The sequence below is a fragment of the Girardinichthys multiradiatus genome, chromosome 5 (assembly GCF_021462225.1).
Source record: "Girardinichthys multiradiatus isolate DD_20200921_A chromosome 5, DD_fGirMul_XY1, whole genome shotgun sequence".
Classification (NCBI taxonomy): Eukaryota; Metazoa; Chordata; class Actinopteri; order Cyprinodontiformes; family Goodeidae; genus Girardinichthys; species Girardinichthys multiradiatus.
This window is the reverse complement of record NC_061798.1, coordinates 35,002,510-35,024,244: the sequence shown is the minus strand read 5'-3', so window position 1 is coordinate 35,024,244 and position 21,735 is coordinate 35,002,510. Positions and strand designations below refer to the sequence as shown.

General features: G+C 37.5%; 1 protein-coding gene across 3 annotated transcripts in view; it reads right to left on the bottom strand.

Annotated features, from left to right (window-relative positions):
• The window catches only part of helz (helicase with zinc finger), a 67,303-nt gene that overhangs the window by 27,262 nt on the left and 18,306 nt on the right, over positions 1–21,735 (bottom strand). For 2 of the 3 annotated variants that reach the window (XM_047365329.1, XM_047365330.1), the window contains 8 exons: positions 19,490–19,645; positions 19,121–19,391; positions 15,308–15,434; positions 14,967–15,179; positions 14,109–14,239; positions 10,803–10,982; positions 7,598–7,699; positions 5,111–5,289 (listed from right to left, as the gene is read on the bottom strand). In XM_047365329.1, coding sequence (XP_047221285.1) covers positions 5,111–5,289; positions 7,598–7,699; positions 10,803–10,982; positions 14,109–14,239; positions 14,967–15,179; positions 15,308–15,434; positions 19,121–19,391; positions 19,490–19,645 — 1,359 coding nt within the window. The remainder of the gene's footprint in view (positions 1–5,110; positions 5,290–7,597; positions 7,700–10,802; positions 10,983–14,108; positions 14,240–14,966; positions 15,180–15,307; positions 15,435–19,120; positions 19,392–19,489; positions 19,646–21,735) is intronic. The other variant, XM_047365331.1, reaches the window with a different exon arrangement.

Genomic DNA, 21,735 nt, shown 5'->3' with positions numbered 1-21,735 from the left:
CTAGAAGACATTATTTGTACATCTGTGCTTCTGCGTAAAAATTGGTGTCGAACAAAATCGTGATGAAAGCATTAGTGTCACAAAACAATTCTGCTAAAGCTTGCTGTGAGCTCTTTATTATTCCACAACCTAGTCAACTATGCGATAAAACTCTATGCTGTAAATACTAAGTCCAGGCAATTAAGTCTTATGCCTACTTTTTACTTCAATCCACATGAACACAGAGCAGCCTAATAAAGTTCACAACTGACGTACAGGAGCCATTACAGATGAGAATGTTTCCCAGGCAAAGAAGCAGAGATTGGTTGGGAGACAGGTGGGGAAAAATTATGGTCTTTATAAACAACATAATGGCAGAGAGGGAGGAACACAGTGCTTGCTGTTTCATCTTGAAAATGGCCACCCGGATCAGGGAGGGCACCTGTAAATCATAGGTCCAAATGACATTTCTATTGCCGTTAAATGTTGGCGAGCAAATATTAGTGTTTGCATTAGGAGAAAACAATAGTAAGATGTGGGAGGGCAGAGAGTTAATAAGCAGAGGTGAATAAGATCAGAGGCATTGTGCTGCAAATGTGATTTAGAAAAAAAGAGAACAATCTAAAATTAAATGATAGCTGCTTTTAATCAGACGCCCCCTCGGACTGTTTTATATTTTAATTTGCCTTCTATCCTTTTGTAGAACACTGGGGAGATTTGGAAAGTGGGTTCAAGGGTCTGTGAATGAAGCCACACGAGGTCTTGTAAATCGCTGGTTGTAAAGGTTTGTCAGATTTACCATAAATGTCTAAACTGTTGTTTGATGAATTGTGGTTTTGAAACACTTGAATGCACGCATATGTCCTGCACCAGGCCTGCTTATAACCTGGATCATTTACATTTGCAATTTATTGTTTTTTTTCTAATTTAGTTTTATATGAGTTGTAATCTGATGTAATCTGAGCGAATGTGTATCTTTCATTCCCATTTAAAAAAAAAAAAACATGGATACTGCAACAGCTGACCTAAACCACACAATTGGATTTCAAGTTTCAGGGTATATATAAGACTTTCTGAGACCTTTTAGGGACATTACAATTTACATTTTAAACCTACAAAAAAATCGAATGATAAATTTAGATAAATTTAAACGTTTGAGTAACAAAAGGTACATTTTTTTAATTTAGCTTGGTGTTCTGACTCTAGCATGTGAATCACGTCACTAACATATTTTCTATAATAGCTTATTCTTTAACCATTGTAATAGTTAAGAGGTTTTAACCAACTGTTGAAATAGGTGTTTTTCAAGCCAGACCTGATTAAATATACACTCTCCTGAAGGAAGATAAAGTTCAGTTCCATAAACCCGCAATAACAATCCAGTTTCCGAGCAGATTTCTTTTGCAGGTTTATAAAATAGACTTGATGTTGAGTAATTAGTTCCCTTTGACTGGGCTGTTTGGTCCCTTATATCAGCACAGATTCTTCAGCCAGAACCACAACATGGAGAGTGAAAAATTGCTATCAGTGCAAGTTTCCAAAAAGAAAAATTAATAAGTAAGAAACAACAAATATACAAATTTAAGAAAAACCTACATTCAATTAATGACCCATGAAGAACATCTGGACATATTTGAGACCTTTTAACCATAGCAGCAAATTCACCTCAAACATTGTCCAGTCTTAATGAGCAAACGGTGGTGTATTTATTCTGTCAATACAGGAAGATGCATACTCTACACATATCAGGGATAATCTTGAGGTACCTCTAGCGGTCGGACATATGCCCAGTTGTGCCAGATTTCATTAATTTGCATACTAAAGGCCCACATGATCTCTATCATAATGGTAGGCATATAGTGGATATATTTCAGATTAAAATGTTTCAAAAGAAAATATTTCAAAAACCAACAAATATTTTGCAGCAATATTTACTTGTCTGCATCTAAGTCAATTTATACAGACAAATGATTCCAAAGTGGTTCATCAATACATCAGGAAAACAACTCAAGAACTACTTCCTTTCGTACTCCAAAATAAGAGTCTCAAACAGGTTGTTACGCTTAAAGAAAACAGATGTATTCACAGGGCTCATACTACTGGGCAACACTTACTTAGATGAAGTCACAAGCTGAAAGCAACTGTAAAAAGGTTATCTGTCAGTGACAGGCTCGTTATCCTGGCAGGTAAAAACTATTGTTGTGGCCTATAGCGGACAGTGGGTATGACAGCAGGAAAATTGTGTAGGTTTTTTTTCTCCTGTATCAAGCCACGACTGCTTTGATCACCTATGCAAGGAAGAAAAACGACAAACCAGGACAAATAGGACAAACCAACAATCTTGGCAACTCGTGATCCATATTCTGCCATAGCTATTGGATTTTCATTCATGAAAGTAGCAAGGTCTCTCACAGAGCTCCGGTTCAGTGACGTGTATCTTATCTTCCAATGCCACCAGGTGAAGGTTTTCAGAAGCTACATGCATACTACATCTTGGTGGGTAACTAGAGATGATGTTCGTTGTAGCTAGCTTAAACAAACTGCAACAAGTACTTCTTACGCTTTGTTGACTTGGGCATTTACAGTAGTAATGATTTAGCAGATTGTCATGTTCCAACCTTGTTTTTTCACTCATTGTCAAATAAAACAATCCTAGAGATTAATTTTGCCAATACTTTGAAGCTGAAGTTTTGCCCACCTGATGGGCAAGCATTTTTTAAGCCTATGCATTGTAATCTGATATGACAATCAAATACTAATTTAAATAAATATTTACAGCAGCAAAGCTAACACACCAGTGTTCTCTGTGGGAGGGAAATCTAGCATTGTTCTTTAACAACGAAACTCAAGACAGAGAAGAAGAGTAAAAAACTTGAGAATTAACCTCAGAGGTTATAAACACAGGACTTAGAAGGACTTTTTATAGCTGGATATTTAGTACAATCTAACAGAAAATGTTCATCTTGAAATTAAAAAAGGAATAAAGTCTCAATAAAATAAACTGACGACAAGTCTTTGTGTCGATGATACTGTCGACAACCTTTTCCACATCCTGATAGTTGTGAGAGCTATAAGCTATCCGCACATTCAATTGATTCTTACCTCAATTAGAGCTGGAAGTTAACATCTTACAAAGATATTTGTTAATGAGCTACAACAAATTAAAGATTCTTTGGAATAAACTGACAAATGGTGCCAATCACAATTTTAATGCCAACAGTTTTAATGCTGAGCCATTAAAACTAAAGTTTTGAACAACTGTGTTCTGCTTGTTTTGAGGTAATTGAACAAGCTGATTTAACCATCCATGATATGTAGATAATGAACCCTATGAATTTATGAATGCTGGTTTGTATACACATTAACTATTTGTTGGATGCAAATTATGCTCCATTGGCAAAAAAAAAAAAAAACTTGCAAATTGCATAACACGTTCAAAAGACGGTTACAGACAGAACTTAAATAATTTAAAAGGAAAAACTGGGTAGTTCTCCATTTTGAAAAACAAGTGCTCCAATAGGAAAGAAACACTGCTGCAGAGTGGAGTACGCACATGAAGATACATTTTTGGAATTAAATCTTGATCACTTCACAGTAAGTCAAATCTTGGTGAAATCATGTGGGACACCATTAAAGTCTGTTGTGAAAATAAAGAACTGAGGATTCTGGTAGCAGCTTCAGGAAACATGCTTCTTTTTTTTAAACTGTATTAAATTATACATGCAGGAAATTGGGATTTAAAAACATACATAAAATACCAAACTTTGTACTGAACAGAACCCAGATTGTAACTGGATCAATGATGCAAAACTGACTGTTTTCTTAAATTTGCCGGAAGCTAAAATAGAGAAGCTTCATTGCAGTAAATTTGGCACAACTTTTTATCTGCCATCAAGCTTTATATGTTGTATAACTTTAATATTAGTGGTTGAATGACTATTAGTTTACTATGGTGTAAATACAACTTCAAGCTAGCTTATGCTTTCTTTTAAAGTGAAAAGGTTAAAATGCAGCTTCTAAAAAGTACAAACAGATGTCAATGAAACAATAATCGCCCCGGACTTTCTGCAACAAAAAAGAGAGGTCGAGCATTACATTTGCATTAAACAACGCAAATTGTTCTAGGCATATCAGACAACCTGTCTGTGAACTAACATTTCAAAACATTTATGTTAGGTTAAATCTCCAAATTAGCTGTTCAACATGAGAAAACTCATGTTGAACAGCATTCTATTAGTTTTCATAAATAGAATGCTGGTGTTTATTGATTATAATTTTTTTCTTAGTTTATGAACATAGAAATCCAGACAGAATATGTTCTCAAAACAGTGACTTAAAATTAGAGCTGCATTACAATTTGAAAAGCAATTGTCAATGCAATCATTTTTTGCAATATCTCAATTGTTGATGTGTAGAATATTGCTTTGATGTAATATATGGTCGATTGTTATTTTTTAAGTGCCATGCATGCAGATTCTGCATGCCCAAATGCTTTGTCTAAGCCACGAAAACAATTGAAGGAAAGAAAAAATTCTGTTGGTATTAGGAGATAAGTTATTGATACTTAGAAGACTGTTCGCTGTCCCTCTCCTGTCTTGTTTCCTGTCGATTGTCATCACCATCAAACACCAGCAGAGCAGGAGAGATGCAACATGGGGAGGAGGGCTAATGATGTGCAATACGTTCGAACCAAGCAGATGGTGTACCCAAGCAACAGACCAAGCCCCCTCCAATGACACATTAGTGCCGGTTATTAGCCTGTACCGACAAATTGGTTTGTTTTCCATCACTTTGGCACAACTTAAATTAATTCCACCCCAATCTTAATGGTGGTTCCCTGCCAATGCTGACTGGAAGAGTGAGTATAATAACCAATAATAGAGGACTAATGCATAAGGATGTGTTTGCAAATAGGGGCTTTAATAAAAGGTAAATCTACTAGTTTACATTTAGCTCACAGGATCAAAACTTTAAAACATCTTAAAACCCACAGCTGGATGCTTTCAGTTCCCCTAATTGACCTTAATAAAATTTAGATGATTTAAAATCTTCTTGAATGCTGACAGAATTTCAAATTAAACAAACACAACTTTTTCTTTCTGAGATTATCAAAAGTGTATTCTGGACTTACCAGGCTCCAAATCCAGCTGGCAGAGGTACTGGGAGGTGCTGAGGGTGACCACGACAACACGGTGCCTGAGGATGTCCTCCCTTGTGGGCATTTGGAAAGTGACCTGTGTGCTGGAGATGAGACAGTACTGCTGGACCACCGGGTGGACGGTCTTTACCCAGCGGTTCCTGAAATATACCCTGGAAAGACAGAAAGAAGGCAGAAAGATGAGGACAACGAGCTGGAACAAAAGAGAGATGAGAACTACAAGAAAACTGCAAAATTTGTTCTGTATAAGAAAACTCAAGAGAAAAAGTATAAAAAAGCTTAACTTTCTTTATATTTTTTTTTTTATGTTGCACCTGTGTAACGCAGTTTACAGATATAGTCACACAAAACCTTTGTTTTCATTTAGGGATATTTAGACCTAAAACTGTTGATTTAAGAAGCATTTAAACTTGAAACTGTATAAATCAGTGTATGTGCTGTATGCAATGACAAAAACAGGCCTGAGAAGGTCTAGACAGACATGGCTTCTCTAAAGAACCTCTTGGGTTGCTGAAATGTTTTTGCTAGTCACTAATGAAGGGTAAGAAATGGTGTTAGTGTTGCTTTAAGGTGGTTCAAAAAGCAGGAGAGAAAACTTGTGTTTACATCCCCAAGGTCAGCAAATACCTGCTTGTCCTAACTAAGGGATGAAAACAACTCGGGTATCTAATCTAATGTTATACTGTTGTATCAGTCTGACTGCGTGCTTTTCAATAACTATATTTCAGAAAAACTGGACTGAAGTACTCTGGCTCTTAAAGTCGCACACTGAGGCCACAGTGGTAATACGTGGAATAGTGGAAGTTACATTAAATGGAAATAGTTAAGAAGCAGAGACTCAGTTTTCCCACCCATAAAGAAAAATAAATAAATAAATATGCTCCTTTTAGAGTTATTATTTAAAGCTTACAACAATTTTATTTAGTTTCTACATAATCGGAATGAATGAGAGGTCAGATATCCAAAAGTCTGATCTTTTTCCAGTCGGTCAATGCCACATTGTCATGTTGTTGTCATGTTGACGACAACACTCCTCAGAGTGGAAGTTGTTAATGGGAAAGGAAGACTTGGCAATCTCCAGTATCTGTTAGGTGTTTAAAATGCATTCAGAGGACAGAGATCTATGTTTTCTACAACATGTCAACACTTGTCAGCATTTCATTCAGGCTTCGACAGAGTGAGAGAAACTTTCAGCAGGTAACAGGAAGGCTGAGGGGCAGTGCAGCAAAGTTGTTCCATCTTTTTTAATATTTAAAGTTGTGTTTGAATGTTTGTGGAGAACCACCTCTTGGCGAACTTGTTGGAACATTATAGAACTATAACAGAGTGGTAATGTTTAATTACTATTTTGTACAACCTCCTTTGCTTCAAACAAGGAGTAAAGCTCTGGAATGCATTATCTGCTAATTTAGTTTAGTCTAGTTTGTTTTTTGAGTGTGTTTCATGATGTCCTTGATCCGGCTCTGGCTTAATAGAAAAGAATTTGTTTTCTTGAATCTTTTGTTACAAAATAATAAAACAAATAATAATGTAAATGAGAGATCTTTTTCTTTTAACTTTGTTTTTTATTTAATTCATACCTTTTTTTATTAATATCTTAGGAGTGTTTTATATCATTTTTAAGAGAAAAAGAGAAAATTGCAGCCAGTGACTGGTTCTGCAAATTAGCTTGTGGCTGGTTGCTCCATGTTTAGGGAGATCCAGTCTTAGCAACGCTAGGGTGATATAAATGGACAAAAACCGGTTAAACTGTCAACTCCATATTCATTTTGTCTTTGTTTTAAACCATTAGTGTTTCCCTTTGACTGCTGTCTCATGCACATGGTGTGGTGTTGCCTCTGTTAACAACAGGAAAGTATTTATAAATGCTGCCCTTAAATGTTCTTATATTTTAGTTCTTAAGGAGAAACAGGAACTAGCCAAAAATGGTTTGAGCAGGTCCAAGTTTTACAAAAAACCTGAGCTTGGAAATCAACCTGAAAATTTTGGTCAATGTTTGTCTACAGTTAAGGCCATAATATTTCATACCTTTGACAGATTTAGATTTAAAGTATTACTTCAATATAAGCAACATATTACTGACTGGAACCAATATTAAGGTTTTGGAGTCGCTCAGCCAGAGTTCCGACTTGAAACCAACAAAATCTGTGGAGGGAGTTCAAAATTACAGTGAATGCAAGGAGGCCTTCAAACCACAAAGACTTGGAGATCAATTAATGATCAAAAAGTTAAAAGCATAAAACAAGCTTCCAAGTTTGCCGTATGCTGCTGTGGCGAATGGAGGATTTTAAAATATATGTTTCCTTTCAGAAAAACTACAAAAACATTGACTTAAAAGAGAGACATGATGACAAATTGTCAGAACCATCCAACACACTAAATATGGCCAAAATAAATAGCATTATTGCATGCTGATAAAAAAGGTAAGGAGTAATGTGAGGTGTAAGTATGTTGCAGTACCTGAGAGGTCTGGCGTGCTCGTTGCCTGCTTCGACATATGGATGAAGATAGTCTTTAATGTAAAGGTCAGCGGCACTGTTGGAATGAGTGCAGATCAGGACCCTGTAGATATAAAAGACAAACAGCAACAATAACCTACATTTTAGTATAGTGTGTGGTATTTGCTACTAGACATAACCATTAAAAACCATGAAAAGGAATATGTGTGAAAAATCAATCAAAAAATCTCAATTAGTGCTGCAACAGTACGGTCACAAAACTTAAAATTAATCAAACTTAAATGAAAAACATCAAGTTTTCTTGTTTTAAGATTAAAAAAAGTTCATGATTAAACTGGGCACTACAAAGCATTATTCTACCACTTTTGATCTTCAAAATCAGCATATAGGTAAAGACCGGAAAACGTTTGACAGTCATAACTTCATTGCTCGGAAAAACTGCACTGCAAATGGAAGAAAAATTAGAGGTATTGCATCTAAAAACAGCCTGTTATTCCAGAAACATGGCTTTACACCAGGGAGGGGCAGTTATCGCACCATTTACCGTTATCATTTTCCCTTTCTCGTGGGAGCAATTTTGATTTATCGTGCCCGGAATAAATTCTACATGTTTACAAAGCTCAAAAAGTAAACCAAGAGTTGAGACTGTAATTTTACTATTCAAGCGCAGCAATGAACGTCAACGTCTTTAAACGTATGCTAAAATGCAGTAGTGTGCTGTGTAGATATAAAATTGCACTACTTAATGTTACTGGTGTCGGGCTTATTAATAATCCGTAAGTTGTTCCTTGTTTTTTTCTGTAATTTTTAGATTTTTTCTGTAAAGGCTGTTTTTGTTTGTGAGCTTCAACTGCAGTAACACCCATACAGTCTATAGCTAAAGAAGACTGTAATTGATTCTTTTTATTCTTATCACAATAAATATCGCAACGCCACTTGTAAGTCTATACAGTAAATGAATATGGAAATCTCAGCAGATGATCAAGACCTGTTCCCCTCAGGAAAGTGAATAAAACATGCCACTGTCCTTCAGGACAGCTTTGAAAATGTACTTTCCAATTTCAAAATCAGTATTGCTTTCATCAAATTAGATATTGGAGCTTCTGGTCTGCATAGTTTGTGAATCGATGCATTCTGGTTGTCCTAAAAAAAAATCTATTTTCCAGCACTGAACTTTAACATATTTTAGGTCCGAGTCAGTAAATGCTTTCGCCCAAAGAAACAAGCACATGTAAGACAGAGTTTGAGATTTTATGAACATATTTCTATGTGCTTAAAGCACTGACTGAGACTAAAATTTAAAAAGCATTTTTCCAAGGAAGGCATCACTTCTTCATATGTAAGTAAAAGACAAGACACTAGTGGTTTTATTCGTTGCCACCGTATCACCTTCCAGCAGACATTTTCAAAATTCAACTAAGTTTCAAAGAGACTGCAATAAAAGCACCAAAAGACACCCAATACTGTCCTTTACAAATGCATCATTAGAGAACGATGAAATGTTCTAGTGACGGTTCTTTAAGACACGGCTTGCACTGAACACAGTGACATATTAGGTACACCCCAGGAGGGCATTTTACACACCATACGATGAGAGGGTAGACCTCACCTATACCAAAGGGAGTCGCATTCTCTTGTCTTTGCTTTTAAAGCATCCATAATTCACCACAGAACTGAATTTCAATGTTTTCAGAGTGAACCCAGTAATTAATATTATATTACGACACTTCTTAAGGCCATTTTGTCCTTTAACCTTACACACACATCCTGCTCTCTTATTAAAAACTAAATGTTAGCCTCTGTTGGGGTGGGCGCCCGAGATATTGTATTCATTTTTCATAAAGACTGGGAAACCATTTACCCAATGGTGCTAAATTGGTTTCTTTCCAACTCGAGAAACTCTACAATTTCCTGTGGGTAGCTGCACACAGTGCGGCAGCTTGATAATGAAGAAAAATGCCAGTGGAGGGACTTGTGCCACGTTATATTGTTGTACATCACTGTGGGGCCTGTAGAAGCGACATAGCTTGACTGACTGCCTCACACTGCACATCGACTTCCATTCGGGGCCAGCAAGTAAACTGTAATCAAACTAACCATGTGCAGCGAGCACAAATGACACAAATTCATCCAAACGACTAGTGTGCTTTTCTTCCAAGTGACAGAACATCCAACAATGCAAAATAAAGCTAATCACACAGCACAAACAGAACCCCGAGGAAATATCTACATATAGCTATCTGAACGACGCTGTGGCCACATCTCATTTCTTAACTGACCTCCCTTAGCATTGGACACATTTATGTGCCAAGTCCCTGATGCTACTACAGAACAACGTCTGAACCTATTGTAAAGCCAGCTGGATTGAAAAACTTTCTAACAACATTCTAATAATTTAGTAGTATTATACAGTATTTGATATGTTGTTGTTTTTTTTTTTTTTTTAACCAGTCAATACTTTGTACAACTACATTTCCCCGCTATAACTACTGCAAGCCGTTTAGGTATGAGACATACCCACCAACAGCTCATGCTCACTGAGACTGAATAGAGAATGTCTGTGAACAAAGACTCTCAAAGTTGCCAGAGATTGTTACTTAAGCCTGAAAGTTGACTGGGTCTTTTTAACACATTCAATTGTAGTCTATTGCTGGAAAGTGAACCTACGCCAGCCTCAAGTATTGTGCAGTCTCCAAAAGGTTTTTCTTCCAGGATTGCTGTTAATAGCTCTACTCAAAAAAGGAGAAAAAAAAAACATCTCGGCATGATGCTGCCACCACCGTGTTTCATAGCAAGCACCTTCATCCACATGCTGGCTGCTTTCCTTAGATGGCTCAGGGCAAACCGCAAACCTCACTTGTTTTTTTATCATTATTGTTCTAGTATATTGCTTTCAGCAATAGCTTTTCTTCTGCCACTCTTGCATAAAAATAAAGGCCAGATTCATGGAGTGCACAATTAACAGTAGTATCCACAGATTCTCCCAACCGAGCTCTGCAAGTCTCCAGTTCTTCCAGAGTTACCTCCATGCTTGACCATGTCTTGATACTTTTTCCATTTTTTAAATGACAGATTCAGCAGTGTTTCAGTGAAATTTGTTTGCTAATAATATTGCATAAAAAGAAATCCACAGTTTCCTGTGAAATTCCAACACTGGTCAAAAGCTAACCATACAAGTAAATGTATGGGATAACACATGCACATACCTGCTGTTCTCCTGGCGAAGAATGTGTTTGACAGCCTGCGCCAGGGTGAAGGTCTTGCCAGTGCCATAGGGCCCAATGATGAGGATTGGGGGAAGAGAGATGGAGATGGGTGTGGTGATGGCCAGGACGGCCTCTTTCTGCTTGGCATTCAGACGAGGGTCCAGCTGCTCATCCCACTGCCTGAAAAGAGCGGGTGGATCGAGACATTTTTAGACAAATAGAACGTTATCTTAACCTTCTGTTGCACATAAGTGTTGCTCGATATGCAAACGATGCCTAACAATAAAGAACAACCTATGAGACAGACGTTATTCCCTTTTTTGGGACACCCATAAAAATAACAATAAAGATTGGATATTTATACATACACATACTTCAAAGTAAATTCTGTACTTTTATGAGGCTGATGGACAAGATATATTAATGAACCATGTAGTACATGTTTAGTAGACGTGGCAAATACACCGTTTACTTTGTTTAACCACAGATCATCACATTGTTCTGTTTCTGCGTTGTGCACCTATGTACACGTTAGATATTAGTTGAAAACGATGCGCCGCCCGATACTCTGATTAACTTGTATGAGAATAACATGAGTTTCAAAATGATGCATCAACACTCAAACACTGATTGGCTCTCAATAAATCTGCATTTACATTCACATCAAACAAAAGAGTGGCGGTAGGAAAAGACTGAAGAGAAGCAGTAAATTAAAGGAGAAACAGAGCTGTGTATGTTCATGTGTACAAAACAGCTGTGCATGTGACTGCTGACATACTTGTGAGTGATTGAGTCACTGTGGATCTAGAGTGTGTGTTTCTGCCTCTACACATTAGTGTCCTCATTATAAAAGGCAGCATCCCCTAAAGCTGTGAATCCACCGACATCAATTGATTGAACTCCAGCTGAGACATAATGAGGGTGTGTGTGTGTGTTTATATAAGATCAAGGTATAATGCTTGGAGTTGAAAAAAAGCTGAATTTATCTTCATAAACAACTTTTACTTATTATGGGTTCAATCAATACTCATCTTGTGAAAAACAAATTAGTCCTTAATCACTGCATGAATAACAGGACTCTGAGTCGACATCCTTAGGTAATCCAAGGTACCTACAGTTAAAGCCATAATTATTCATACACCTTGCAGATTTAGATGTCAAGTTATTTTAATTGAACCAAGACGTTTGGTTCCTATTGGAAATGATCTCTGAAAAGATAATAAGAAATGTAGGAGTATTGATTTTGAAAAGAAAAAACAAGTTTTTATTTGCATTTAATTTAAAAAATGGCATCTGAAACAAACCTACATAATCACTAGAAAATCTTTATTGGCACTACGGCAATCAAAGCCCTCTTATAAATGCTGAAAAGCTTCATGCATTTTTCCACCAATGCTTTGATTTGATGATGAGCTCCAAATCTTTGAAGTTAGAAGGTCTCCTTCCCATCACCCTAATAACTTATCTCCCTCCACAGAATCTCCATCAGATTTAAGGCCGGGCCCTTCTGTGTCGCTCAAAAAGAATACAGTTAAAATAATTCACTGTTTTTGGTAGATTGTTATGAAGACTTTAAATATGTAACTGGTGAAAGGCCAAGCTGTAAAGTGGGACAGGCAAATAGATTGTGAGGCAGACCGACGGACGGATGGGTGAACAAAGAAAAGAGTGAATGGATAGATGGAAGGAAAAAACTGCACTGCTAAGGCGTAAACATCCTTAAAGTTACAAAGGTGAAAAATATGTTATTTTTAGGCAAAACATTCATTTACCAATTCATTTTATATTTTCTAACTTTAACTTCTGGTTTACTATTCTGATTGGTTAGATAATCTAGCGCAAAAATCCAAATTGTCCAAAGATTCTATGATACAGTGTCATAAAAAGAGGATGAGATATATTTTTTTAACTTTAAATAGCAAAGTATACTTCAGAGACGTTTGTGAAGGTGTCAAGGGTTTATTTTTAAATGTTTACAAAATGTATTTCACGTTAAATGGGCTGCCAGGGCATCCAGATGTGTGCAAACGTGACATACAAACTGTGACATAAATCCTATTCTACAGTCCCAAATAAAAAGGCTGCTGCCAAGAAACACCCAGAGCGATTATATTTGACTTTGTCTCCTGTGAATAAAGATCAGTTCATCTTTTCGCTTACCTGTCCGACATCAGAGGAAGAAAAACTGTAGATGGAAGCTAAAGGCTTTTCCAATTGGCCAGTAAGTAAGCAAGGTGACGGATAGACACTTATCTCTCAAACTGAGGTAATGTCCTCTCAGTGAAAGTATTTGTCAAAATTAAATAGTGTGCTAGTCCTAAATAATCTTTATAATAAGCACTTTTTATGATTGGGTGCGAGCCGTTTTCCCCTGCTTCTTATAACAATATAAATGGCAGATGTTGCCCTTTCAGTACAACCAACATCTGTCTGTCAGTTCAACTCGGTGGTTGAAAACATTGGCATTTTATCGCCAAGCCAAACAATCCGCTATGTGTGTATCAACACGAATGCTTTAAAATACGGTAGATAGATTGCAAAACCTCTGTGGAAATAACCCACTTTTTGGCTCAACAAAAATAGAAACTTGACAGATTTGTTAGATTTTATGCTTTTCGATACAAAGGAATACTTCATACGCTTAATTTGTAAAGAGAAGGGTTTGTTACTCTAGAGAAGCAATTGAATGTACAGCAAACTGAGTAAGAGAGATAAGAAAAATACTTAATAGGAACGTTTGGTTAGAAAAAAGGAACAATGTTCTTAGAAAATGTGTTATTAGCACCAACATGCAGAAACCTTATTATGGGCTTAGTTAGTTGGCCTTTCAAATGCTGTAATTGATTTTTTTATGCTTCCAGTGACTATTCTTGTATAATTTTGGACAATCATTTACCAGTATGATGATAGAAAAGAAAAAAAGGAAAACAGTGAGAAAATAAGAGAAACAATTTACCTTTGCATTGTTATTATTATTGATATTATTATTTTGGATGCAAGGAAAAAAAGCTTTTGATTAGAAATCATTTAGTGATCAGAAACGGACAATTTTCAGCTTGACCAGCCCAGCCAGTCACACACTCAAAAATCCCATCTCCCAATGCTAACCATTCCTATCACTAAAATAAGACTCTTAAAACAGTTTAAAATGCCAAGTCTGTAATTTCCTTCTCTTGGTTTTACAATGGAAAATCAAAAACCCTGATTTATAGCAACCATTATTTTATGTACACTGTGTGAACCAGCTTCATTTCAGTCTGACTTTATGCACATGCATCTGTGACTTCACACATGCTTGATACGTACCTGTTTGGGCTCCAGGGGATGGTGGGGAAGAGGCTAACATCAGGGAAAAGGATGGTATTGTCTTTGATGCGATCCAGGGCGTAGTGCATCTCACACAGTGGCTGTCTGTTGAGCTGAAACTGGAGCTCCACCTGACAGACAGACAGACAGACAGACAGACAGACAGACAGACAGACAGACAGACAGACAGACAGACAGACAGACAGACAGACAGACAGACAGACAGACAGACAGACAGACAGACAGACAGACAGACAGCTTGTTTATGATCATTATCCAAATATATGCCACAAATAATTTCAGTTTAAAACAATTCAACCTCTAACAATATGACGCACTGTTCTCCCTAAATAAACAGTAGGCTGGAAAATGGTGAGAAAGAAAAGTAACAGAAAAACAGAAATGGCAAAATAATGGGAAGAATAAAAAAAATAATAAAAATGTAAGAGAGGAAATGAAAAATAAATATTTTCTTTAGTAAAACAAAAATTCTCTTCGAAAAATCAAGTATAAACTCTTGCACTAAACCAGTAGTTTCAATACATTTCTTGGGTTTGACAAACAGAGGGTTTGACAGATGATAGATGGATTGACAGCAAGATGAAAGATGAACAAACAGACTGATGGAAAATTGATAGATAAATGGTTGAATATTGGAAGGATGGACACAACGTTAACCCATTATAACAAGGAGTAAAGTTTGGAAATGCAAATATTTTTCTATTCTATATTTTCCAATACAAATAGATTTGGTTGTACAAAACATCAGCTTGTAATAAATTGGACCAGTTTAATGCCCTCTTTATAAATAGGTAATGCCAGTAAAACAGAAGTACTATTTCACTGTTTAAGCTATACCTGTAATTCTCTGTCAGGCTGCAGCAGGAGCTCCTCACAACAATTTTTGCAAATCCTCAGGAAGATGTAATCCTTGGTCTTCTCCTCAATCACAGCCTCATAGACACGCTCTTTGACCCCAGAAGGAGCCTGACCGCTGAAGCCTTCACGCCCCAACGGAAGCAGCAGAACTGAATTCACCTTGGTCATTACTAGTCTCCCAGCTAGAGTGTCCTGACAAAAGCACAAAATACAGTTGAGGACAGGTGGCAAGCAGTTGCTTTCACCTGATACATATAAAAAGTCAGTTACTTTTAAGTTGAAAGGGAACACAATTATTCACTACAGTCAGTTTTGTTTACCTCGGAAAGTGTTTCGGTGAGTTTGAAGCGTGCAAAGAGTTGTCCGTTCTGAGCATACTTTGCTCCAACAGAAATGCCAGTTAGCATGAAGCTGGTTACCAGCTGAAGGTTTGCCTTGATGTTGAACCTGGAGGACACACATCAGCATTAGTTATGCAAAAGTAAACTTTTAAGTCCATTTCAATGAAAGGCTAACTACAAGCTAAACCCTGAGGACAGTAAATGGCCAAATCATTTTATATAAGATGATCCATGTGAGGGAAACAAAAGCATTATTTACACACATTTTCAGAGGGAAATTCAAATGGTATTCTGGAAAGAAAAAAGGAAACACCAGTTCAGTTCAGGACTGAATTAAAAATGACAAAAACAGGAAGAAATGTATTTTATTAACTCTGATGGATGATTGACTTTACCAGAAGAAATAAAGCATTTTGCATTTACACAAAGTATAGTGGTAAAACACAACCGAAGAAACCGACCCGTTTCCTGAAACAATTCAGCACCCATCTCTGGTTATAGTCTTTTAGAAAGGGAAGAGAGGAATCAGTCACATAAAGCTGACTGACGCAAACACTTAAAAAAAATGTAAAAATCTACTTTATTTAAAGTTTGAAAAAGCTCTTACTGACTGCGTCATTTATAGGAAGTCTCATTTTGGAGAAAAAAAAATAATTCCATGAAAGTTGATCAGCCATGAAAAGTAATGAAAATGAAGATCACATAAATACACGACTGAAACGGTGGATATTAAACAAACAGAAAAGACGCCCCTTTTCAGATCCTCAATTTTCAGTGCCTATTGTCCTGAATGAGGGGACTGGTTACTTTGAGGAAAGTTAAAAAAGATTTTATAAATAAAAAAACAATCAAATAAACACTAATCACATTAAACCATTCAATGTTAAACAAACTGCTTTGTAAGATATCGCTTGTCGAATTGCAAATTTATGAAGGTCAAGTCTGACACCTTGTGGTGGTTTAGCATTTCACACTTAGTACTTGAACCAGTCAATGTGACACAAAACCCATGGTGGTGTATGCATGCTAAACAGAATCAAGATTAACAATGTCTCTAAAATCCAAAGCGCCAAGATCACTGCCAAAGAAAAGCATAGAGTGACCTTATAAAAGTATTAATATCCTTTGGACTTTTTTTAATTTATTCATATTGCAACCACAACATTTTATTGGGATTTTGTGTGATCGACCATCCCAAAATAACATATTATTCCTAAGCAAAATAAAATAAATATGTTTTTTAGAAATATGCGTATAATTTAGTCTCGCTATAAATAGAGCTGTCCTGGAAGCTGAACATTAATGAGCAGAGATCTACAGCTCAGGTGGGTCTCTGCAACTCTGTTAGGGCAACTTTTAGTTGTGCACTCGACAAACCTGGCCATTGTTGCAAAGATCCAGAAAAACCCTCTGCAGTTTTCTACAAGAAAGCATGTGCAAGAAGGTGCTCTGGTCGGAAGAGAAAACTGAAGTTTCTGGCCAACAAGCAAAATGCTATTTGTAGAGGAAAACCAACATCCTGGACACACCATGCCCATAGTGGAAAAAACTGAGCAGGCAACATCATGCTCTGGGGATGCTCATCTTCGACAGGGACACTAGTCAGTGGTAATAGGAAGATGGTTGGAGCTAATGACTTGGCCAACCAAGAAAAAACCTATTAGAAGCTGCAGAACACAATGACCTTAAACATACAGCCAGGGCTACAAAGCAGTGGTTCAGATCAAAAATTAATTCCCATGTCAAAATGGCCCAAATGTCATAAAGTTTTGGCAAGTACTGGAAATAGATTTTCATAGACACTCCTTATCCAATCTGACCGAGTTCGAGCTATTTCAAAAATGCGGGGAAAAAATCTCAGTATCTACAGGTCCTTCTCAAAAAATTAGCATATTGTGATAAAGTTCATTATTTTCTATAATGTAATGATGAAAATGTAACATTCATATATTTTAGATTCATTGCACACTAACTGAAATATTTCAGGTCTTTTATTGTCTTAATACGGATGATTTTGGCATACAGCTCATGAAAACCCAAAATTCCTATCTCACAAAATTAGCATATCATTAAAAGGGTCTCTAAACGAGCTATGAACCTAATCATCTGAATCAACGAGTTAACTCTAAACACCTGCAAAAGATTTCTGAGGCCTTTAAAACTCCCAGCCTGGTTCATCACTCAAAACCCCAATCATGGGTAAGACTGCCGACCTGACTGCTGTCCAGAAGGCCACTATTGACACCCTCAAGCAAGAGGGTAAGACACAGAAAGACATTTCTGAACGAATAGGCTGTTCCCAGAGTGCTGTATCAAGGCACCTCAGTGGGAAGTCTGTGGGAAGGAAAAAGTGTGGCAGAAAACGCTCCACAACGAGAAGAGGTGACCGGACCCTGAGGAAGATTGTGGAGAAGGGCCGATTCCAGACCTTGGGGGACCTGCGGAAGCAGTGGACTGAGTCTGGAGTAGAAACATCCAGAGCCACCGTGCACAGGCGTGTGCAGGAAATGGGCTACAGGTGCCGCATTCCCCAGTCCTGGGCTACAGAGAAGCAGCACTGGACTGTTGCTCAGTGGTCCAAAGTACTTTTTTCGGATGAAAGCAAATTCTGCATGTCATTCAGAAATCAAGGTGCCAGAGTCTGGAGGAAGACTGGGGAGAAGGAAATGCCAAAATGCCAAAAGTCCAGTGTCAAGTAACCACAGTCAGTGATGGTCTGGGGTGCCGTGTCAGCTGCTGGTGTTGGTCCACTGTGTTTTATCAAGGGCAGGGTCAATGCAGCTAGCTATCAGGAGATTTTGGAGCAATTCATGCTTCCATCTGCTGAAAAGCTTTATGGGATGAAGATTTCATTTTTCAGCAAGACCTGGCACCTGCTCACAGTGCCAAAACCACTGGTAAATGGTTTACTGACCATGGTATCACTGTGCTCAATTGGCCTGCCAACTCTCCTGACCTGAACCCCATAGAGAATCTGTGGGATATTGTGAAGAGAACGTTGAGAGACTCAAGACCCAACACTCTGGATGAGCTATCGAAGCATCCTGGGCCTCCATAAGACCTCAGCAGTGCCACAGACTGATTGCCTCCATGCCACGCCGCATTGAAGCAGTCATTTCTGCAAAAGGATTCCCGACCAAGTATTGAGTGCATAACTGTACATGATTATTTGAAGGTTGACGTTTTTTTGTATTAAAAACACTTTTCTTTTATTGGTCGGATGAAATATGCTAATTTTGTGAGATAGGAATTTTGGGTTTTCATGAGCTGTATGCCACAATCATCCGTATTAAGACAATAAAAGACCTGAAATATTTCAGTTAGTGTGCAATGAATCTAAAATATATGAATGTTAAATTTTCATCATGACATTATGGAAAATAATGAACTTTATCACAATATGCTCATTTTTTGAGAAGGACCTGTAGAAGCACAGATCCAGTAGAAAGTTACCAAGGTGTTTCTACAAACTGTTAAATCAGGGGGCTGAATATAAATGCAACCTGGACAGAAAGATTTTTATTTATGTGTAGGATCAAATTGAAACCTATACAAAATTTTTCATCCACTGCACAATTATGTGCTACTCTATGTTGACCTATCATAAAGAACCCAAATGAAATACATCAAAGTTTTAGGTTGTAATGTGTTTAAAAAGTTACGTTTTTTGTGTTGTATAAAACTCTCAGCTGTCAGAAATTTACCACCTATTTCTTGAACAACAAAAAAATAAAAAATCACACAGGAGCAGAACCCTTAAAGAGAAGAAGTGCTGAACGTTTTTCTACTCACTTGCTGACTTCCTTATACTGAGCGATCTCTTCTATATAGAGCAGGTCATGCAGCCGGGCCTGGTAGTTGTCTTTGGTTAGAGTTTTGTCCATGACCGACTGGGTGAAGAGCTGGTCGGCTGATAGAGGTATCTGGTAGCGAGCAAGGAGGCTTCTCTCCAGGTCGGCCATGGTTTCATTGGGTATGAATTCCACAATGGTTTTACAGGCAGAGTCCCAGCGCTTTGCGGTCATCAAAAGCTGCTGTCTGGCTACCATTAGGTGTTCCAAGTCTGAAAACCAGGAAGCGGCAAAGCATAAACAAGTGAGACAACATAAATTAGGCTGGTGCTTTTTCTATTTCTAGCTAATCCTACTATTTTGATCATACCTTGAATAGAGGCGGCATCCACCATGATCCTCTGCATCAACACTGGCTCAGAGCCAAAGTCAAAAACAATGGTCTGTCTGAAGGTACCAAAGATCTCAGTGCTGAAGCCCACTGCAACTTTGTAGATGCAATGGTGAAGGCCATTGTCGGCTGCTACTGTCAAAACAGACATTTTATGTAAGTGAATTTCAATTCTCCATTGGTCACAAACAAAGGAAGCCATCTGCTGAAAACAGTCATTACAGTGAACACAGGTTGTGAATTTTAGCCATCTATAAAAGGTAGGAGATGTTAATGGAAAACTAAATATGACCAGTTCATCACATTTGCTCACAAAGACAAAAAAAAAAGGCACCTTTCATCTAAATGTCCATTGAAAATACAAAGATGTTCAGATGGGTCAAACACAAATTTCGGACATTATGCAACAGGCAAAGTGCAACGAAGGTTTTACAACTTAAAGGGTCCGTTTAGGTCAGGAAATCTAAACTGCACAAACAGACATAATAGGTCTTTAAGAGCTTTTATGTTCTTGCAATAAGGACAAAGATTTGCATCTCTGCATTTTTTGGGGGGAATTTTGATAAAAACTTATTTTTAAGGATTACTTGCAACTAGGAAATCGAACACTGTAATGACTATCACTTTAAATATCAGTGCATTTTCAACAACCTTTCAATGCATTCGCAATTACTGATTAATATATTAACATGCCACAGACAGCAGGGATTTGATTTCTTCCAATTAATCTAATCTCTCATGAAAGAGGATTTGTTTAACTACAGCCCCCTGGACAGAGCTCCCTTCCTGAGAGTGATGGAGAAGAAGCAACAACTCAGCAGCAAGAGCAGTTTCTGCTTCTTTGAGTGAGAAGGAACAGGAGAAGCACATCTGAAGCTCAAACTAGTCTACAAAACCCAGAGAAGACTTCACTGGGGGGACATGAAGGCCTGACATTTATCTAGAGCAGTGGTTTACAAACTGGTCGGTCAAGAGGTGTAGATCAAAACATTAATTGCATCAAATGCTACTTTTTCCAAAGGCAATTGACTTTAAGTGGGCTGACACAATTTTAATGATTTAAAAAAAATGGATATAAATATTTTGTATCGACATCAGCATGGTTCTGATTAATGCAGTATTTGTATATTCCTCCCTTACAAGGAGGCCAACAGACAGATGCAGCATCCTGAATCAAACATTAAGTACAATCTGGAACAGGAAATAAGAAAAACATACTGGTGGAAAAGTGGCAGAAATCTAAATAAAGTGGAGCGATTTTATGTCCTGTTCTGATAAGCAGAGCCAGCTTATCAAATAAAGTGGGGAAGTGGGGAAAAAGTGGGATTGTCCAAGTAATTCTGTGGGCTGTAACATAAAAACATCATCTGATCCCTGGACAGAGTCATGAAAGGTAAAGGTGGCTATTAGTTTGTGAGGTAAAAAAAACAAACAAAAAACTGCTTTATATTATAATATTAAATAAGAGATAAAAGAGCTAAGTTTTCCTTTTGGAATGTACCAATGCATTTACCAATGAATGTACCAGTTGGGATGAATGCACATTTGAGCTTGATAGCAAGGAGGGGCGGTATTTCTTTTTAGGTGTAACAAAGGGGTTTCTCAGGAGAACACATTGGGAACAACTTCTAACCTATGGCTGGGCAGAATGGCTGATGTTTAGATGATGGCAGCCTAACAGAACAAGCATCTCCGTCATACACTCGCTGTTCTATTTATAAATGAGAACAGGTTTACAACAATCCCATATGAGTGTCACAAAAATACAGTATGCTGTCTTAATAGCTACAAGGCTTGTGGTGCTGGACAGCCATTGGTTCTTTTTCACACATCAGTAGCACCTTATTGGTGTCAAAAAATATATAAGCTACCTTGTTTTGTTTTTGTGATTCACGTCTGCTAAAAACAGAAGCTGATGTGCGGTTGGTTACACATTGCACATGTCCAGAAATGCTGCTCTGTACTTTCAGACATGAAAATGACCTGCTTGGTTCAGAATGGGGTAGAGTGGTGATTCGATAAGGCCTTGTGGCTTGACTTTGTAATTTGTGATGAACTTTGTTCAACTTTGATCAATCCGTGAAAGCAGATTTTTATGTGATGCAGAGTCAGACCCTGATAGGTTTATGATCTTTGTTTGATTGACCATTCAATGTGATTCTGATGACAACAAATGATATAAAATTTCAGAGTCCCCTTTCCAAGATGTCCAGAGTTACCTCGTC